Raw genomic sequence first — 15847 nt, 5'->3', positions numbered from 1 at the left:
ATTATTTTACTTCATTTTACTCTCTCTATGGAACATGAAAAAATGATGAAAATTAAAAAAGAAAAACCTCAGATCAGAATGCAAGGAAAGGAACGTGGATAGAATACCTACTCAAATTATAAACGCACATTATGCCGTTATCAGTTCCCAAAGTTCACACCAGATAATATCTTTTGCTCTATTTCAAGGCATTTTTTTAAATGATAACAATCACTGCACTTAGCATGGAACAAACAAGAACATAAGTTAGGTAGATAGCAAATAGATAATATTAGGTACGAAAGGTCTACTAAATATATAATTAAATTGAAAGTGCCCAGCATAAGGAACCATTAGTTATCACCAATAAATAAAATATGTACACTACCTTACACAAACATAATAAATTTAAAATCATATCTACGATTGAGAAAAATCAGAGGAAAGGAGGACTCAAGCCTTCCTACATCCCATTATTCTCTACAAATGTAAAACTTGGCTATAGGTACTGATAATGTTGGAAATAAATGGATAAATTCTCCCGCAGACTTCTAATTCTCTACTCTTGACTCCTAAATAATAGCCAAACCAAAACAAAGCATGCAGGGAGACAAACATGAAGCTGTAACCGTTTCCATGAAATCTAGACATAATATTAACACTGCAACTGATAGTGGGGCCATGTTAAGTTAGTGCATAAATTTACTTACAAACTTCTCATTCGTGCCAATCACTGTAGCTGCATAGTCTGCGCTACGAGTTCTATGGGTTGAAAGTGTACATCGAAGGATATTCTGCTAATGATCAAATTATAGTTTCGCAATTTAATTACAGTAAAGAGCTGGAAACTATAATAATGAACGATGCAGGCTTTGATGTTTCGCAGGAGACGAAAGAATAAGTTAAAATAAAATAAATCAAGATCAATAATCACCTTTCAGCAAATTGGAAACACAAATTCAACTTTGTGATAACTTTTCCACTAACTTTAGAGTGACTAGGACTAAGCTAAACAGAGAAAACCGAGTCATTTTGGGACAAAAGTAAGGTACACTGGTACATGAGATGAGAGTAGAGATGACCGTCTCTGGTCAGAAATGCAAAGTTGGGTATAAATATTTTGAAATGTACAAATGGGCAATGAACTTCACCTCTGGCATACCTAAGTCTTGTAAAGTAATTAAACTTCAAACCTGTCTTCTACAATTTGATCTGGATGTGACTTGGTTTAGATCCTTTCCTAGATTATAAGCGAATAAGCGAAACGATTTTGTAGGTTAGGTCGTTAAGAGAGTAAACAATTGAGTTCCGGCACCGGCACTGAGAGAAGCTATGAGCTGATTTCTAAGTCGATATTCGAAGTTAATTGAATGATTAATGAGTCACTTGAGAAACAATTGTCACTTTGAATTCTACAGTTGAGTGAAAACAACAAATGACGCGCACTTTCTGAACTCCAGCCGAGCTAGATAAAGCCGTTCCAGCGAACGGACTTCACTTGAAAAATTTAGAAATGGATAAGAATATGCTTTCGTGTGTGTTTAAAGTGTACGATAAGAGGAATTCGTAAACTGACATCTCGTAATCTTCGGCTCACACGCACTGCGTAGTTGGTTACGAACAAAGATATTTGGTTACGAACGAAACGGCGCACTGGTTTGCTGAGTCATCAAATTCCTGCGTTCAGAGACAGAGAGCGCCAGTGTCGTTCCCTGTCTGCTAAAATCTTCGGTCGCCTGATACGAATGTCCAGTCGCCCAAACGAAAAACTTCGGGACTGAGAACTTGAAATGTTCCGATGGCGGAGTTCGGCACGTTGTACCGAACGCGCCCGCATACGCCCCCGAATATTCAGTTCCTCACGCCGAAGTCGGGCCTACCAAACCGATCGGCGCAAATCCCGAACTTTTTTTCTCCGTGTGGGATGTGGGCTCGGGGGCTCGGTGATACTGCAGTCAAAATGTGGGATGGTTCTCCGCCGTAGATATCGCCTTCAATCAGGGAGAATACCTTTCATCAACACATACGAAATGCGATGCGGCATTGCCAAATTGTACGTAAATAAAAGATTTGTCGACCGACTCATGGATTTACAAACCCGTGAGTCGATCGACAAACCCGTGAATGGATCGACAAACCCGTGAGTCGATCGACAAAAGCCGTGAATCGATCGACAAACCCCGTGAATCGATCGACAAGCCCGTGAATGGATCGACAAACCCGTGAATGAATCGACAAACCCGTGAATCGATCGACAAACCCGTGAGTCGATCGACAAACCCGTGAGTCGATCGACAAACCCGTGAATGGATCGACAAACCCGTGAATCGATCGACAAACCCGTGAATCGATCGACAAACCCGTGAATCGATCGACAAATCCGTGAGTCGATCGAATTTTGTCGATCGAATCGGTGTCGATCGATTCACGTCGATCGATTCACGTTTTGATTTTTCGATCCATTCATGTCGATCGAATCGATCCGGGTGTTTTTGAATTAACTGTCGATCGAATCGGTGTCGATCGATTCATGTCGATCGATTCACGTTTTCATTTTTCGATCGATTCATGTCGATCGAATCGACACCGGTTTTTTAATAATTTGTCGATCGAATCGGTGTCGATCGATTCACGTCGATCGGTTCACGTTTTCATTTTTCGATCGATTCATGTCGATCGAATCGACACTGGTTTTTTAACAATTTGTCGATCGAATCGGTGTCGATCGATTCATGTCGATCGATTCACGTTTTCATTTTTCGATCGATTCATGTCGATCGAATCCATACCCTCCCTTCTGCCGATGTCGACGATTGAACTCCGCTCCTGATTCTGCTGTTGCGAGCGCTCTCCAACAGAAGTCCCCGAAACTAAAGTCCCACTTGTTAGTTTGTCTCAGGGTCCAAAGAGTTCGCTGATCTTGGGCATTGGGGCTGGCCATGCCGTGCCGGAGCCGTTAGGAGGACAGCAGGACTTGAGACCGATTTCAAAGAGGTTGTTCCAAAAACGCCGATTTTGGCCCCCCCCTGGATTCGGCCCAAACTTTGCTCAGATGTTGTACTAAGTGTCCCCGACGCTTTGGCAAAATTTCAGCCCCCTCGGATAATTAGGGGGGACGGGGCAGGGGGGCAAAGTTGCAATTTTTTTAAAACTTTAAAAATCGATATCTCGCGAACGGTTTGAGTGTAAGTGTTGCGGTTTGCGCTAAAAAACGTTAAAAAATATTCTCTGCAAGAATATTAATGCTGTTTGCAAGGTTGCGTAATTTATCGCGGTCATAAATCGAATTTTTCGATTTTGAAGGTTCGACTTTTTTTCGTTTTTCGTCTCCCCTCTCCAGGCGATCGTTGCTACGTGAATGAAAACCGGTTGAGGTGATTCTCCATGAAATTCTGCATCTGCTATACTTTGTTTGACCTTGGGGAAACGATTCGTTCGTGAGTTATAGCGATTTTTCTGCGCGTTACCGGTTACGCGCGGGCGGTATATCGGCGGCGCTCCATCCCGCACGGGCGAGGCAGAGGTTGTTTCACCGCTAGGGCCTTATATTCATGCTGTAGGCTGTAATTATCGATATTTTCTCCTCCCCCTACCCTTCCCCTCCAATAAATATTGTTTTAATACTTCGTTATACAGGGTGTCCCAGACCATCCGTAACAGGTCTTTTTCTCGGTTGGTTTAGGTAGTACGAAGTGGGGGACCGCGGGGTTATAGAGGGAATTGACCCCAAGGAATCCGAATTTCACTGTCCCGAAACCCCCCATGCCCCCCCCCCCTGGGAGGTAGGTGCTCCCCTTGGGGTCATGATCCCAAAAGTCGGGAGACATTGTGCCTCCCCCTTTTACGCCCCGAGGGTGGCTAGGGGGGCCTCGGGGCCATAAAAATCGGATTCCTTGGGGTCGATTACCCGGGAAATCATTTTTTTCCGGAGAATCTACGTCAATTTTTGACCAAAGGGAAATTATGGGGGAGGCCGATGTCCCCGTTTTGAAGAGATCATTTTTGGGCGCAAATTGACGTAGACCCTCCGGAAAAAGATGATTTCCCAGGTAATCGACCCAAGGAATCCGATTTTTATGGTCCCGAGGCCCCCCTAGCCACCCTCGGGGCGTAAAAGGGGGAGGCACAATGTCTCCCGACTTTTGGGATCATGACCCCAAGGGGGGCCCTGGTAAAAAAGACGACTACCCCGGTGACTAGGAGGGTACATAAATGGAACACCCGCAGGTAGTCGCACGACTACACCTATGTAGTCGCACGACTACAACCACGTAGTCACACGACTACGACTAGGGTAGTCGCATGAATACATCTCAGGTAGTCGCACGACTACCTAGATGTAGTTGTGCAACTACCTGTGGGTGTTCCAACTACGTACCCTCCTAATCACAGGGGTCGTCTTGGCGACTACCCAACTTGTGGAGTGCATATGTCATGCAAACATGCTCAATAAAATAGAAAATGAACAAAAACCACTCACCAACTTGCTCGAATCAGTAATCCACTGGGTCAGGAAAATCCACTTGACAACAATTAATCCAAATTTCCAATTAGAACTGGTGTAAGTACAGAGAAACACTTGAAAACACTATGGGTGCATTGTAAAAAAATCTTAAGCACTCTTTAGCGGAAGTGAAAAATTAGCACCATGATTTAATAGCTGATCAATACAGAACAGCACTCTCAGAAAAGCACTGACACAACACCATTTTTCAGTTTATTTTTACTTCTAGGAGAAAAATGCATTTTTCAAAAGATCCGACATCATCGGCCATCGCTCGACAGCAATGAATGAGATAAAATTAAAGCTTAAATAATTTCACAATTTACTCCGATCATTGATGATATTAAGGTAGCCATTGATTCTCTACCCGACGTCCTTATCACACATAACAAGGAAGGTCAAGAGCACAGAGCAAATGGCACTAAGCAGCGCAATGCACAAGTGATATCGCAAGTTCCGGAAGTGTCGATCTGCAAAAATACAAAGCGAGAAACAGATCATCATATTGATCCACCTACAATTAATGACCGTCAATAGAGACAGACATTCAAATACGTTACAATAAATAAGCCACCATTTGTTAACAGAACATAAAGTTTTCGTGAGAGTAAGACCCTTCCGTCTGGAGGGACGAGGACCTAACTTGGACCTTTCTTTCCGAGAAACACTTAAAAATGGACCACTTTACTACTTACAGGTCTGAGCTGCTGAATGAATTACATTACACCAGTCAATAAAATTTTAAACTCACGCCCTCACCGTCGAATGTTGACGGATGACCTGATCTATATCGCTGAATATACATAGGATGGGAAGTTGGCACATCTGAAATGTTGAGGGGTTCATACTTATTTCAACTCTAGTGGTACTAGATATTATTAAAATTAGATAACCCAGATGTCCTACAGGAGATGAGGTGGGTGCTACAAAACTTTTCGACTTGAAATAGAGCCCGCAACTGCAGTTAGGAATACTTAGCACATGGTAGTAAATGCATACACAGACAAAGCAAATAGAATTCACAATTACCTTGCTAGTTAGAATTCCTAAATCGACTGAATCGTAAATCGGGAAAGCAAATTCAACTCAAGTTACTTTATCAGTTGCTTGACAATCGGTGACAGGCTGACAGGCTCATTCGTGTGTCCGTCATCCCGAGTTTAAAGGTGGAAGGAGAAGGGACAGTATTTACCTGTGTTTGATGAAGTTAAGTACAGTGAGGTGGATGCCGATGATACGAATCACGAAAACAACTAAGGAGATCAAATATTGGATTAATTATTTCATTTTCAAAGTAACGGCATGGTCGACCGTTACCGTTGCCCACCATAGAGAAAAAAAAGGAGGTGTTTGCATTTCGGGCATCTTGGAATTTTTTGATGACTTGATGACGTAGGTGGGTACAGTGTGAAGGGGACGTCCCTGTACCCAGCTGTACCCACCTACGTCATCAAGTCATCAAAATACTCCAAGATGCCCGAAATGCAAACACCTCCTTTTTTTCTCTATGGTTGCCCACGGGTCGGCTTGGTGAATTGAAATAAATTACTAAATTAGTGTTCCAAGTTAGAGTCCCTTTTCCAAGTTGGATACCGGATAGTTGGGCGGTGGACCGTTCCAACTGTTGACTTTTCATCCGGGTTTCGTATGAAAATGAAATTCAGCCTCTAAAAGCATTTAAGAATGCCAGTTTTTGTACTTTAATCCCTGCTTTAAATTATTCTGCTGATAATTCTCTTTGATAATTCTTTTGATAAATATGTACGTCCCTTGAAGTATCGGCAAGGAACGATTATTCCAGGAACACCTTGACAACTTGACAAGTGTTAGGTTATGTTATGTTTTGTTTATATTAATGTTTAAATCGTTTATATCTCCCACATTTGTCCAAAAGAGCTCTACTGGTTCTACCTTTTTCCTTTTAGTCCTTTTACTCAAAAATTGGCACAATCAGTAAGTAATTTTTCATCATCACACCCTTGCGTACTTCAATTCAGTCTAATGGCATCTATTGATTCCAAGTATTCAAATTAAAAATTGAGAACTCTCTTCTTGCCCAAATAGTTTGCCAACTGTTACCTACTGTGAGACAACAGCTCTTTCACCCGTCCGTTCAATATACTGACTTATAGAAAGGCATCCTCACTGCGTATCCTCTGTCATTTTCTTGAATTGGCTGGCTAATTTATTAGCGAAAACTTAAAACACCTCATCCCTAGAAATTTGACAAATCGCACATTTGCAGTGGTGCGCTGGTGTTGCACTTATTTCATCCCTTTTAAGGCAACAGATAATTGTTAAATTTTAAAATACTACCAGAGCTGAAACAAAAATGAACCGCTCTGCTTTTCAGATGTGCCAACTCCTCATCCTATTTATGTATATTCAGCGATATAGATCAGGTCATCCGTCAACATTCGACGGTGAGGGCGTGAGTTTAAAATTTTATTGACTGGTGTAATGTAATTCATTCAGCAGCTCAGACCTGTAAGTAGTAAAGTGGTCCATTTTTAAGTGTTTCTCGGAAGGAAAGGTTCAAGTTAGGTCCTCGTCCCTCCAGACGGAAGGGTCTTACTCTCACGAAAACTTTGTTCTGTTAACAAATGGTGGCTTATTTATTGTAACGTATTTGAATGTCTGTCTCTATTGACGGTCATTAATTGTAGGTGGATCAATATGATGATCTGTTTCTCGCTTTGTATTTTTGCAGATCGACACTTCCGGAACTTGCGATATCACTTGTGCATTGCGCTGCTTAGTGCCATTTGCTCTGTGCTCTTGACCTTCCTTGTTATGTGTGATAAGGACGTCGGGTAGAGAATCAATGGCTACCTTAATATCATCAATGATCGGAGTAAATTGTGAAATTATTTAAGCTTTAATTTTATCTCATTCATTGCTGTCGAGCGATGGCCGATGATGTCGGATCTTTTGAAAAATGCATTTTTCTCCTAGAAGTAAAAATAAACTGAAAAATGGTGTTGTGTCAGTGCTTTTCTGAGAGTGCTGTTCTGTATTGATCAGCTATTAAATCATGGTGCTAATTTTTCACTTCCGCTAAAGAGTGCTTAAGATTTTTTTACAATGCACCCATAGTGTTTTCAAGTGTTTCTCTGTACTTACACCAGTTCTAATTGGAAATTTGGATTAATTGTTGTCAAGTGGATTTTCCTGACCCAGTGGATTACTGATTCGAGCAAGTTGGTGAGTGGTTTTTGTTCATTTTCTATTTTATTGAGCATGTTCGCATAACATATGTCATCCGTTCGTACCTTGCATGATGCAAATGTAGCTGGAGGGAGGATTCTCCTACACATGTGTAGTGGAAGATGATGAGCATTCTGAGAATATTCTGAGTTTAGCTGCTGATACAGAATATTCTCTGATTATTAAAATGCTGCTCAAAATGTAGGAACATTGTCGGAATATTCTCAGAACATTGGGTGCTATCTGGCTGGTGTGGCAGTTTCACTGTCGGTATGCTGTAATTAAATCATAGTCTGAGGCATAATGTAAAGGTGATGTTAATATGTAGTTGCACAACTAAGTGTCCCAGAGTTGTGTAGTCACATGTCTAGCGGGTAAAGGTAGGTACATAAACATATGCACCTATGCTTGCGGATACCCACTATTGCTCTGCAACTACACATTCATGGCGACTACTAACCGGTGACCACCTTGCAACTACCTTGCGAATACACTGCGCCTACTGATGACTACCCTTGACAACCATGTGACTACACTGCGACTTCTTACATATGCACACGACTATGATATGTATTCGCAGCATAGTCGCAGCGTAGTCGTCTTTTTTACCAGGGGGCACCTACCTCCCAGGGGGGGGGCATGGGGGGTTTCGGGACCGTGAAATTCGGATTCCTTGGGGTCAATTCCCTCTATAACCCCGCGGTCCCCCACTTCGTACTACCTAAACCAACCGAGAAAAAGACCTGTTACGGATGGTCTGGGACACCCTGTATAACGAAGTATTAAAACAATATTTATTGGAGGGGAAGGGTGGGGGGAGGAGAAAATATCGGTAATTACAGCCTACAGCATGAATATAAGGCCCTAGCGGTGAAACAACCTCTGCCTCGCCCGTGCGGGATGGAGCGCCGCCGATATACCGCCCGCGCGTAACCGGTAACGCGCAGAAAAATCGCTATAACTCACGAACGAATCGTTTCCCCAAGGTCAAACAAAGTAAAGCAGATGCAGAATTTTATGGAGAATCACCTCAACCGGTTTTCATTCACGTAGCAACGATCGCCTGGAGAGGGGAGACGAAAAACGAAAAAAAGTCGAACCTTCAAAATCGAAAAATTCGATTTATGACCGCGATAAATTACGCAACCTTGCAAACAGCATTAATATTCTTGTAGAGAATATTTTTTAACGTTTTTTAGCGCAAACCGCAACACTTACACTCAAACCGTTCGCGAGATATCGATTTTTAAAGTTTTAAAAAAATTGCAACTTTGCCCCCCTGCCCCGTCCCCCCTAATTATCCGAGGGGGCTGAAATTTTGCCAAAGCGTCGGGGACACTTAGTACAACATCTGAGCAAAGTTTGGGCCGAATCCAGGGGGGGGCCAAAATCGGCGTTTTTGGAACAACCTCTTTCTAGGAAAGAAAGAAAATGCTAGATTTCCGATTCGCGATGTTCGCGATTTCGTGAAGACATCTTGATTTTTTGAGTGCCTTTTTCTTCTTTCGGTCTTTTTTCTCGTTTTTCACAGTTAGTTCTTCACTTCATAATGGAGATTTTAGATACTGGTTAAGATTTGTTGTGTTTCTTGTGTGAATAAGTAGTTGTATTTGGACAGTTTTTCTCTAGTGTGTAGATATCAAGAAGAAATGTCTCGTTTGCAGCCGGACTGCCGAGGAGAACATCTCTCTTTTCTCATTTCCTTCTCAGGAATTGAGGTAAGATTATCATGAATTATTATCATCTAATCGTCTAAGTTTTGCACTTTTAGTGTTGCTACTCAATGAGCATGAAGCGTGAAGTACCCTATCCCTCACCATTCCCTCCCTAACATCTAATTTCTCTCTCCTCTATAAGCCCAAATCTTACACTCATCACAATGTGTATTCATCCTTTTAGTTAGGATCTTATTATTGTTGCTCAAGGAACGATTAAATTTTTAGCAATGTTCGATCTGTCAGTGAACTTAGTGCAATGATAATCTTAAAGCTTTTTCTTCACTGATTGGAGAATCCACCCGTAGAAATCCATTGCGCACCATTCTTGGACAACTTTGCCTCGCATTCTTAGTTTGTTTTTTTTTTTAGTCCATGATAAATAGTCAAGTCTGGAGGGCTTACTCTGTCCAGAGAATTATGTAATTGAAGTATATTGATCTTGATATGAAGTCATTCGCTTATAACAGCTATCAATCAGCTAACAGAGAGCTATCAATTGTACATTTTGCGACCAATGAAGAGGTCTTTTTGATTATTTGTATAATTCTTATACTTCTTCCAGACAGTAAGTATATGTAAATTTAAATAGGGAATATTTTTCTCATTATAGGTTTCAAAAATGGCTTGAAGCCCTTCGTCTTCCTTCTGTGAAGAGATCAACTCAACGGGTTTGCTCTCTTCATTTCAAGGAGGAAGACTTCCTCGTTTTTTCTCCGTTCATCAAGAGACTAAATGCTGATGCCATACCAAGTGCTGACCTGTTTAACTGGACCCTGCATGAGGTATCAAGTAACTCATGTAACGCGAATGCAACCTTCGCTGTTTCTTCTACAGCCACATCTGTTCTGTCACCAAACTCGCCTCATGTTAATAAGAAATTTATCACAAAAACCTATGGTAAGTGTGCACTTTTGCTAGGGACTAGGAACAATACACCGCTCTCTGCCTTCAAGTCATTATTAATTTTTATCGGTATCCACAGCCTTTTTTCATGTATAAATCCTCGTAATTATAATAGCCCCCACCCCCCCACGCCCCTAATGTAAATTCCTGTATGACCTAAAGATTTAGAGATTTTATAGGAAAAAAAGGTGGTATTTTAAATGGACAGCCTATTTTCCACATTCTTTTATTAATTATGAACCCGAAATATTTAATTTTTTTAAAGTAAGTCCAAGGTGTAACAAAAGAAGACAGCTGCAGTTTCAAGCATACTGTGAACATCATGTTCGGAAGTAGCATTCCAAGGAATGTTTGATCTAATAAGTTTTCTTCTAACCATAAGACTCTTTTTTATTCTGTACTATCCTGGAGTAATCTGAATGAGTAGTGAATTAATTCTCTTTTCTGGTCCTCAATCCTTGGTTAATGCAGTTTTTGTTTCCTTTCTCTTGCAGAGCTTAAAAGTAAGAGATCAGCAGCTGACAATAGTCTTAAGAACAATAAGTTAGTGAATTCAAGACCGGGGTCTGAAAGATCCCATGTATCTGCCATCTGCAGCCCTGAAAATATAAGTAAGTCTATCTGTATTTTTATTGCTTCTTGCTTTCTTCTTATCTGAATTGTCCTATATATTGATGGTGTATGCTTCAAATCACGGATCTCGGTTTGCGTAAGTAGGAGACTTTGCAACATATTTTTTGTCCTTATAGGAAAACAAGTAAACATTTTTCCTCGAACTTTCATCTGATTTTTCTGTGCCTTCCTAAAAACATTGTGTAAAAATTTCAGATGATGATGTCAGTTTGTTTTCCTTTGTGAAATCAAAGTAAGCACGCACATTTTGAAACACTGCAATCCAGATATGAAGCTTTGGACATATATTATCGTGTCATTGTTTTTGTATATAAATCATAAAAATTTTAAGAAAAGAAAGCAAGTGGATGAAACGTGAACTGCCTCTACCCATTTTATTAGTCAAAAATGTATTAATTGGTTACTTCTCTTTTCTGCAGATCTAATGAAAGAAAGCCAATCTGAAACAACTGCAGCTGTCAGTCTGTCTGAAAACATTGTTGCCAGCCCCTTCTTGAAAGCCAGAGAAGAAGTAGAAGCAGGGTTGATTTTCTCTCCCGGAAATAATATTTTCACTGTCACAAGCTCTGACCACACAAGTAAGTTTCTCTCTTATCTCAGCTGCTATGTTTCGATATTCTTCTTGTAGATTTAGTACCGCAAGCGAAACATTTTCTAAATCTGTTTAGTAACTGTCAATGGTTCTTCGATCGGCCACCGGTGGACTTTCAGTTGAGTTAGATTCTGCTCGTTAAACATTTTTCTTGCGATCTGCATTATCTCATAACCCTCATTTACAGTGGATGCCAAGATGTTGGCAGTAAGCTTTTCATGTGTCCGAGGGTGCGTTGGTAAAGTAGCCTAGGGTTCTTAGAACCCCAAGTACTCTAGAACCCAATGGAATTCAAATACTTTAAGCTAGTTTGCCACAAAAAAGTGCAATTGCAGCCCTCCATAAGTTACAATTTGGAGAGTAAAAGAAAGGAAAAATTAATTTCTACCATCATTCTTTTAGGAAACCCCAATCCACAACATGCTTTTTCTGCACAACAATCCCTGAAGCGTCTTAGAGATGATGAGAGCAATGCTACAACAAATAAGAGTTCCCTTCAAGGTTTGTACCCCTTCATTTTTTTATTTGTTCACCTCCGAAAACTTTGTGCTAAGATTTCACTGCATGCTAACTTAAAATAACAAGGTAACAAGTCTCTAGAAAGTTTTAAGACCGGAAATCTCCATAAGTCATGAAAAAGTTTGGAAATTTTGAAATCAAAGAAAACTTTTCACCCTGAAATAAAAGTAGTTGTTGCAATGAACAAATTGAAATTTTACATGCAAATTACAACAGCACTTTCATTATTTAAGTGATCTTTTAAGAAAGTTTTAAGACCGGAAATCTCCATAAGTCATAAAAAGTCTGGAAATTTTGAAATCAAAAAAACTTTTCACCCTGAAATAAAAGTAGTTGTTGTAATGAACAAATTGAAATTTTAAATGCAAATTACAACAGCACTTTCATTATTTAAGTGATCTTTTTCTGAAACTGATATTATTTTATGTAGTAGCACAAATGAGCATTCGTTTCATGAAATAATTTGTCTTACAAACTCGTTGGATCATGGCTACCTCTTAGCGTAGAAGGTTAACTTTCAAGCTCAAATGAAGCGGCTTATTTTTACTAATGTTACGCCAAAAAATGCAGTACATTTCGACGGTGTAAGTCGGCAATCACATAACTCGGCTCGCGATGTTGCAGGCTTCCTGTTATACTTCATTTTTTAAAATGGAAATCTACTCAACGGCAATTCTTTAAAACTGCAGTGATTTTTCTCCTCTGTGTGAAGAAAATTCTGCAAAAACTAGAAGGAATGATGTCAATTGGTTCTCCTTTAAAAAAATAACATAGAGGCAGAGATTTTTAGACACCGCAAACGAGTTAAATGATTGCCGACTTACACCGTCGATTTGCAAAATCAGAAGACCTACTGATCCGCTTTGCCTTCTTTGGCAGTGCAATTCTCATAGGAAGAAGGCAGTTGTACGGAACACCCAAGTGTTCCACTAGCTTTTCTTTACCTGCTAATTGGGCCCTGTGTGCATTATAGTGAGCCTTAGGAACCAGGAGGTTGCTAATGCAAACCACTTTCCTTAAGTTTATAATATGTTTGTTTTCCCCCAGGAAATGGTTGCTCAGAACAAGAGTCACCTGCGCAGCTTCCTCTCAAACGCCACAGAGATGACAATGGAGAAGCCAGCACTACTAGCACATGAATCGAGTTGGCATAACAAAACAGGAGAAGCGTATTCATCAGATAGTACTTTCTAGATTTGTCTGTATAATTATTTCAAAAGTAAAGATGAATTTATTTATCATTGTTTTGTATTGTTACTTACTGATATTCGTCAAATAGACGTTTTTCTATAAATCTTATCTCCGTTGACTGATTAGTTGTATGTATTGAAAAACTGTTACTTCTTAGCGCGACACTTCCATTTTATAGAGTACTTGAAATCATTGTCCTCATTTTGTATCAAAATGCCTCTCCACTCCCAAGGTTTTGACATACTTCAAATTAGAGGACATACCTTCATTTTCTCTCTCAAAGTGTGTATATATTGTGTATTTATTTGTCTATACTTCGTCTTTTTAAGTACAAAAGCATTGAAATATATCTCATCTTGACACAATTGTATCATGGTTTTATCATTCAGCCTTATACATAACTGCATCGCGAACGCATTTTTCTCATGACATTTCATATCTATGATGACATATTTTCTTTTCTTGGTTTTGCTCTTCTTCTACTTCCAAAACTGAGCAATGATTTACCAAATATTTCTATTTTTCCCCTTTTTAACGACAATTCAATTATTCTATATAAAAAACTCTACGATTTATTGGTCTCGATTCATAATTGATGTCTTGTGATGTTTTATCCTGAAGAGAATCAGAACAAACCATAATAAATGCCAGGTCTTAGAATGTTACTTAAATAAAATAATCACTTTTACATTTTCAATTACCTGCCTTAAGAGTGCCACTATTTTTCATTTCTCAGGTTTCCAGGATCATTTTACTGCAAACATTGTGACTCAAGGGTTCCCTTGAATGAGTAACCAATCTTTTCAATGTTACCCAAGAATTCATTCATCTGTTCAATGTGAAGTGGTCTTAGAAAACTGAGAAAGAAGAAAATTACTGGTACTCATATGGCGTCCCTCCCGGGGGCGCGACCACTAATAGATTTTCAAAAAGCCCGCGCAAGATACCTCATTTTGAAAAGCCCGCGCGCCTACGGGCGGCCGAATGACTAGTTGGTTCAGTGGGACTTCTGGCAGATAGCGCTCAGATCCGTCAAGAAATCGAGGACACAAAATTACACAGGGCCTTATGGGAGTGAGGGGTCCTAAAGCGAAGCTTTTGTTCTCCCAGTGATCAACTGGAGAGAACTTTCCTTTCACTCTGGGCTATTTAATCAATGCAAAATCTCGAAAAATCTCGATCGCTAGTGAGATTCTCCTCTGTTCTCTTGTAAAAAATCGCTTGAAAAAGCGATTTTTTGTATGTGTGAGTGCGCTCCCATAAGATCTGATGTAACCGCTTATTGTATTAGTGTGTATTTTACAGGGGTTTTTCGAGACTACCGATAGTCGCTGTTCGATACGTCGATACGTCGATTCAATTCTAAACCTACCAACCCTTTCCTACAAAATACCCTGTTCCTTCTGAGTTTCCTTAACTTTGCCTTCTTTAACTCCGTTTCTAAATAAACTGTATTAATTATCTGAAGTTCTTTATATCTGAAAGCTTCAATTTCCAATATGAATTTCCTAACTTTTTCACCATTTTCCTTATAAAACAAAATCAATTTACGTATGTACTTTTTACCCTTGTGTTTAGCGCTTGTTTCATTTGTGCGTCAGCTTTGATACAATATACAATCATAGAATAACAAATAGCTTCGCTATAAGAAGCGCCACGGGGATGAATCCACAACGGGCCTTCGAATGACCTTGGAATGGTCGACTGACGTACCATTTTTTTTTTATTCGCGATCATTGCTAGGTCCCATGGGCGGGCTCAAAAATCGTTCTGATGGTGCCAAGAACGCGATTTCAGGGTCGAAGTAATCGATTCTTCTCTTTGCGACTGCTATTTTCTTATTTCAGGGAATGGCCTTTAGTCCCTGAAAAAGTTTCAGGGAGATCTGACGTACCAATTTTTTTTTATTCGCGATCAATGCATAGGTCCCATGAAACGGGCTCAAAAATCGTTCTGATGGCGCCAAGAACGCGATTTCAGGGTCGAAGTAATCGATTCTTCTCTTTGCGACTGCTATTTTCTTATTCCAGGGATTGGCCTAGAGTCCCTGAAAAAGTTTCAGGGAGATCTGACGTACCATTTTTTTTTTATTCGCGATCATTGCATAGGTCCCATGAAACGGCTCAAAAATCGTTCTGATGGCGCCAAGAACGCGATTTCAGGGTCGATGTAATCGATTCTTCTCTTTGCGACTGCTATTTTCTTATTCCAGGGAATGGCCTAGAGTCCCTGAAAAAGTTTCAGGGAGATCTGACGTACCATTTTTTTTTTATTCGCGATCAATGCATAGGTCCCATGAAACGGGCTCAAAAATCGTTCTGATGGCGCCAAGAACGCGATTTCAGGGTCGAAGTAATCGATTCTTCTCTTTGCGACTGCTATTTTCTTATTCCAGGGATTGGCCTAGAGTCCCTGAAAAAGTTTCAGGGAGATCTGACGTACCATTTTTTTTTTATTCGCGATCATTGCATAGGTCCCATGAAACGGCTCAAAAGTCGTTCTGATGACGCCAAGAACGCGATTTCAGGGTCGATGGAATCGATTCTTCTCTTTACCAAATATGTTTTCCTTTTCCAAGGATCGGTATGGAGCCCTTGAAAA

The 15847-nt window shown here is 40.2% G+C and overlaps 2 protein-coding genes across 2 annotated transcripts in view; one reads left to right on the top strand and one right to left on the bottom strand.

Annotated features, from left to right (window-relative positions):
• Positions 1-15847, bottom strand: part of Klp3A (kinesin-like protein 3A) — a gene marked incomplete in the record, with an annotated part of 479268 nt that overhangs the window by 397016 nt on the left and 66405 nt on the right.
• LOC109038575 (uncharacterized) lies at positions 580-13611 on the top strand. The gene is made up of 6 exons (XM_072301492.1): positions 580-667; positions 9979-10305; positions 10806-10922; positions 11364-11522; positions 11939-12037; positions 13103-13611. The coding sequence occupies exons 1-6, from the start codon at positions 580-582 to the stop codon at positions 13192-13194; spliced, it is 882 nt and encodes a 293-aa protein (XP_072157593.1). The 3' UTR covers positions 13195-13611.

The sequence above is a fragment of the Bemisia tabaci genome, chromosome 6 (assembly GCF_918797505.1).
Source record: "Bemisia tabaci chromosome 6, PGI_BMITA_v3".
Lineage (NCBI taxonomy): Eukaryota > Metazoa > Arthropoda > Insecta > Hemiptera > Aleyrodidae > Bemisia > Bemisia tabaci.
Note: the sequence above shows the minus strand (reverse complement) of the source record. Positions and strands in the feature narration are given on the sequence as shown.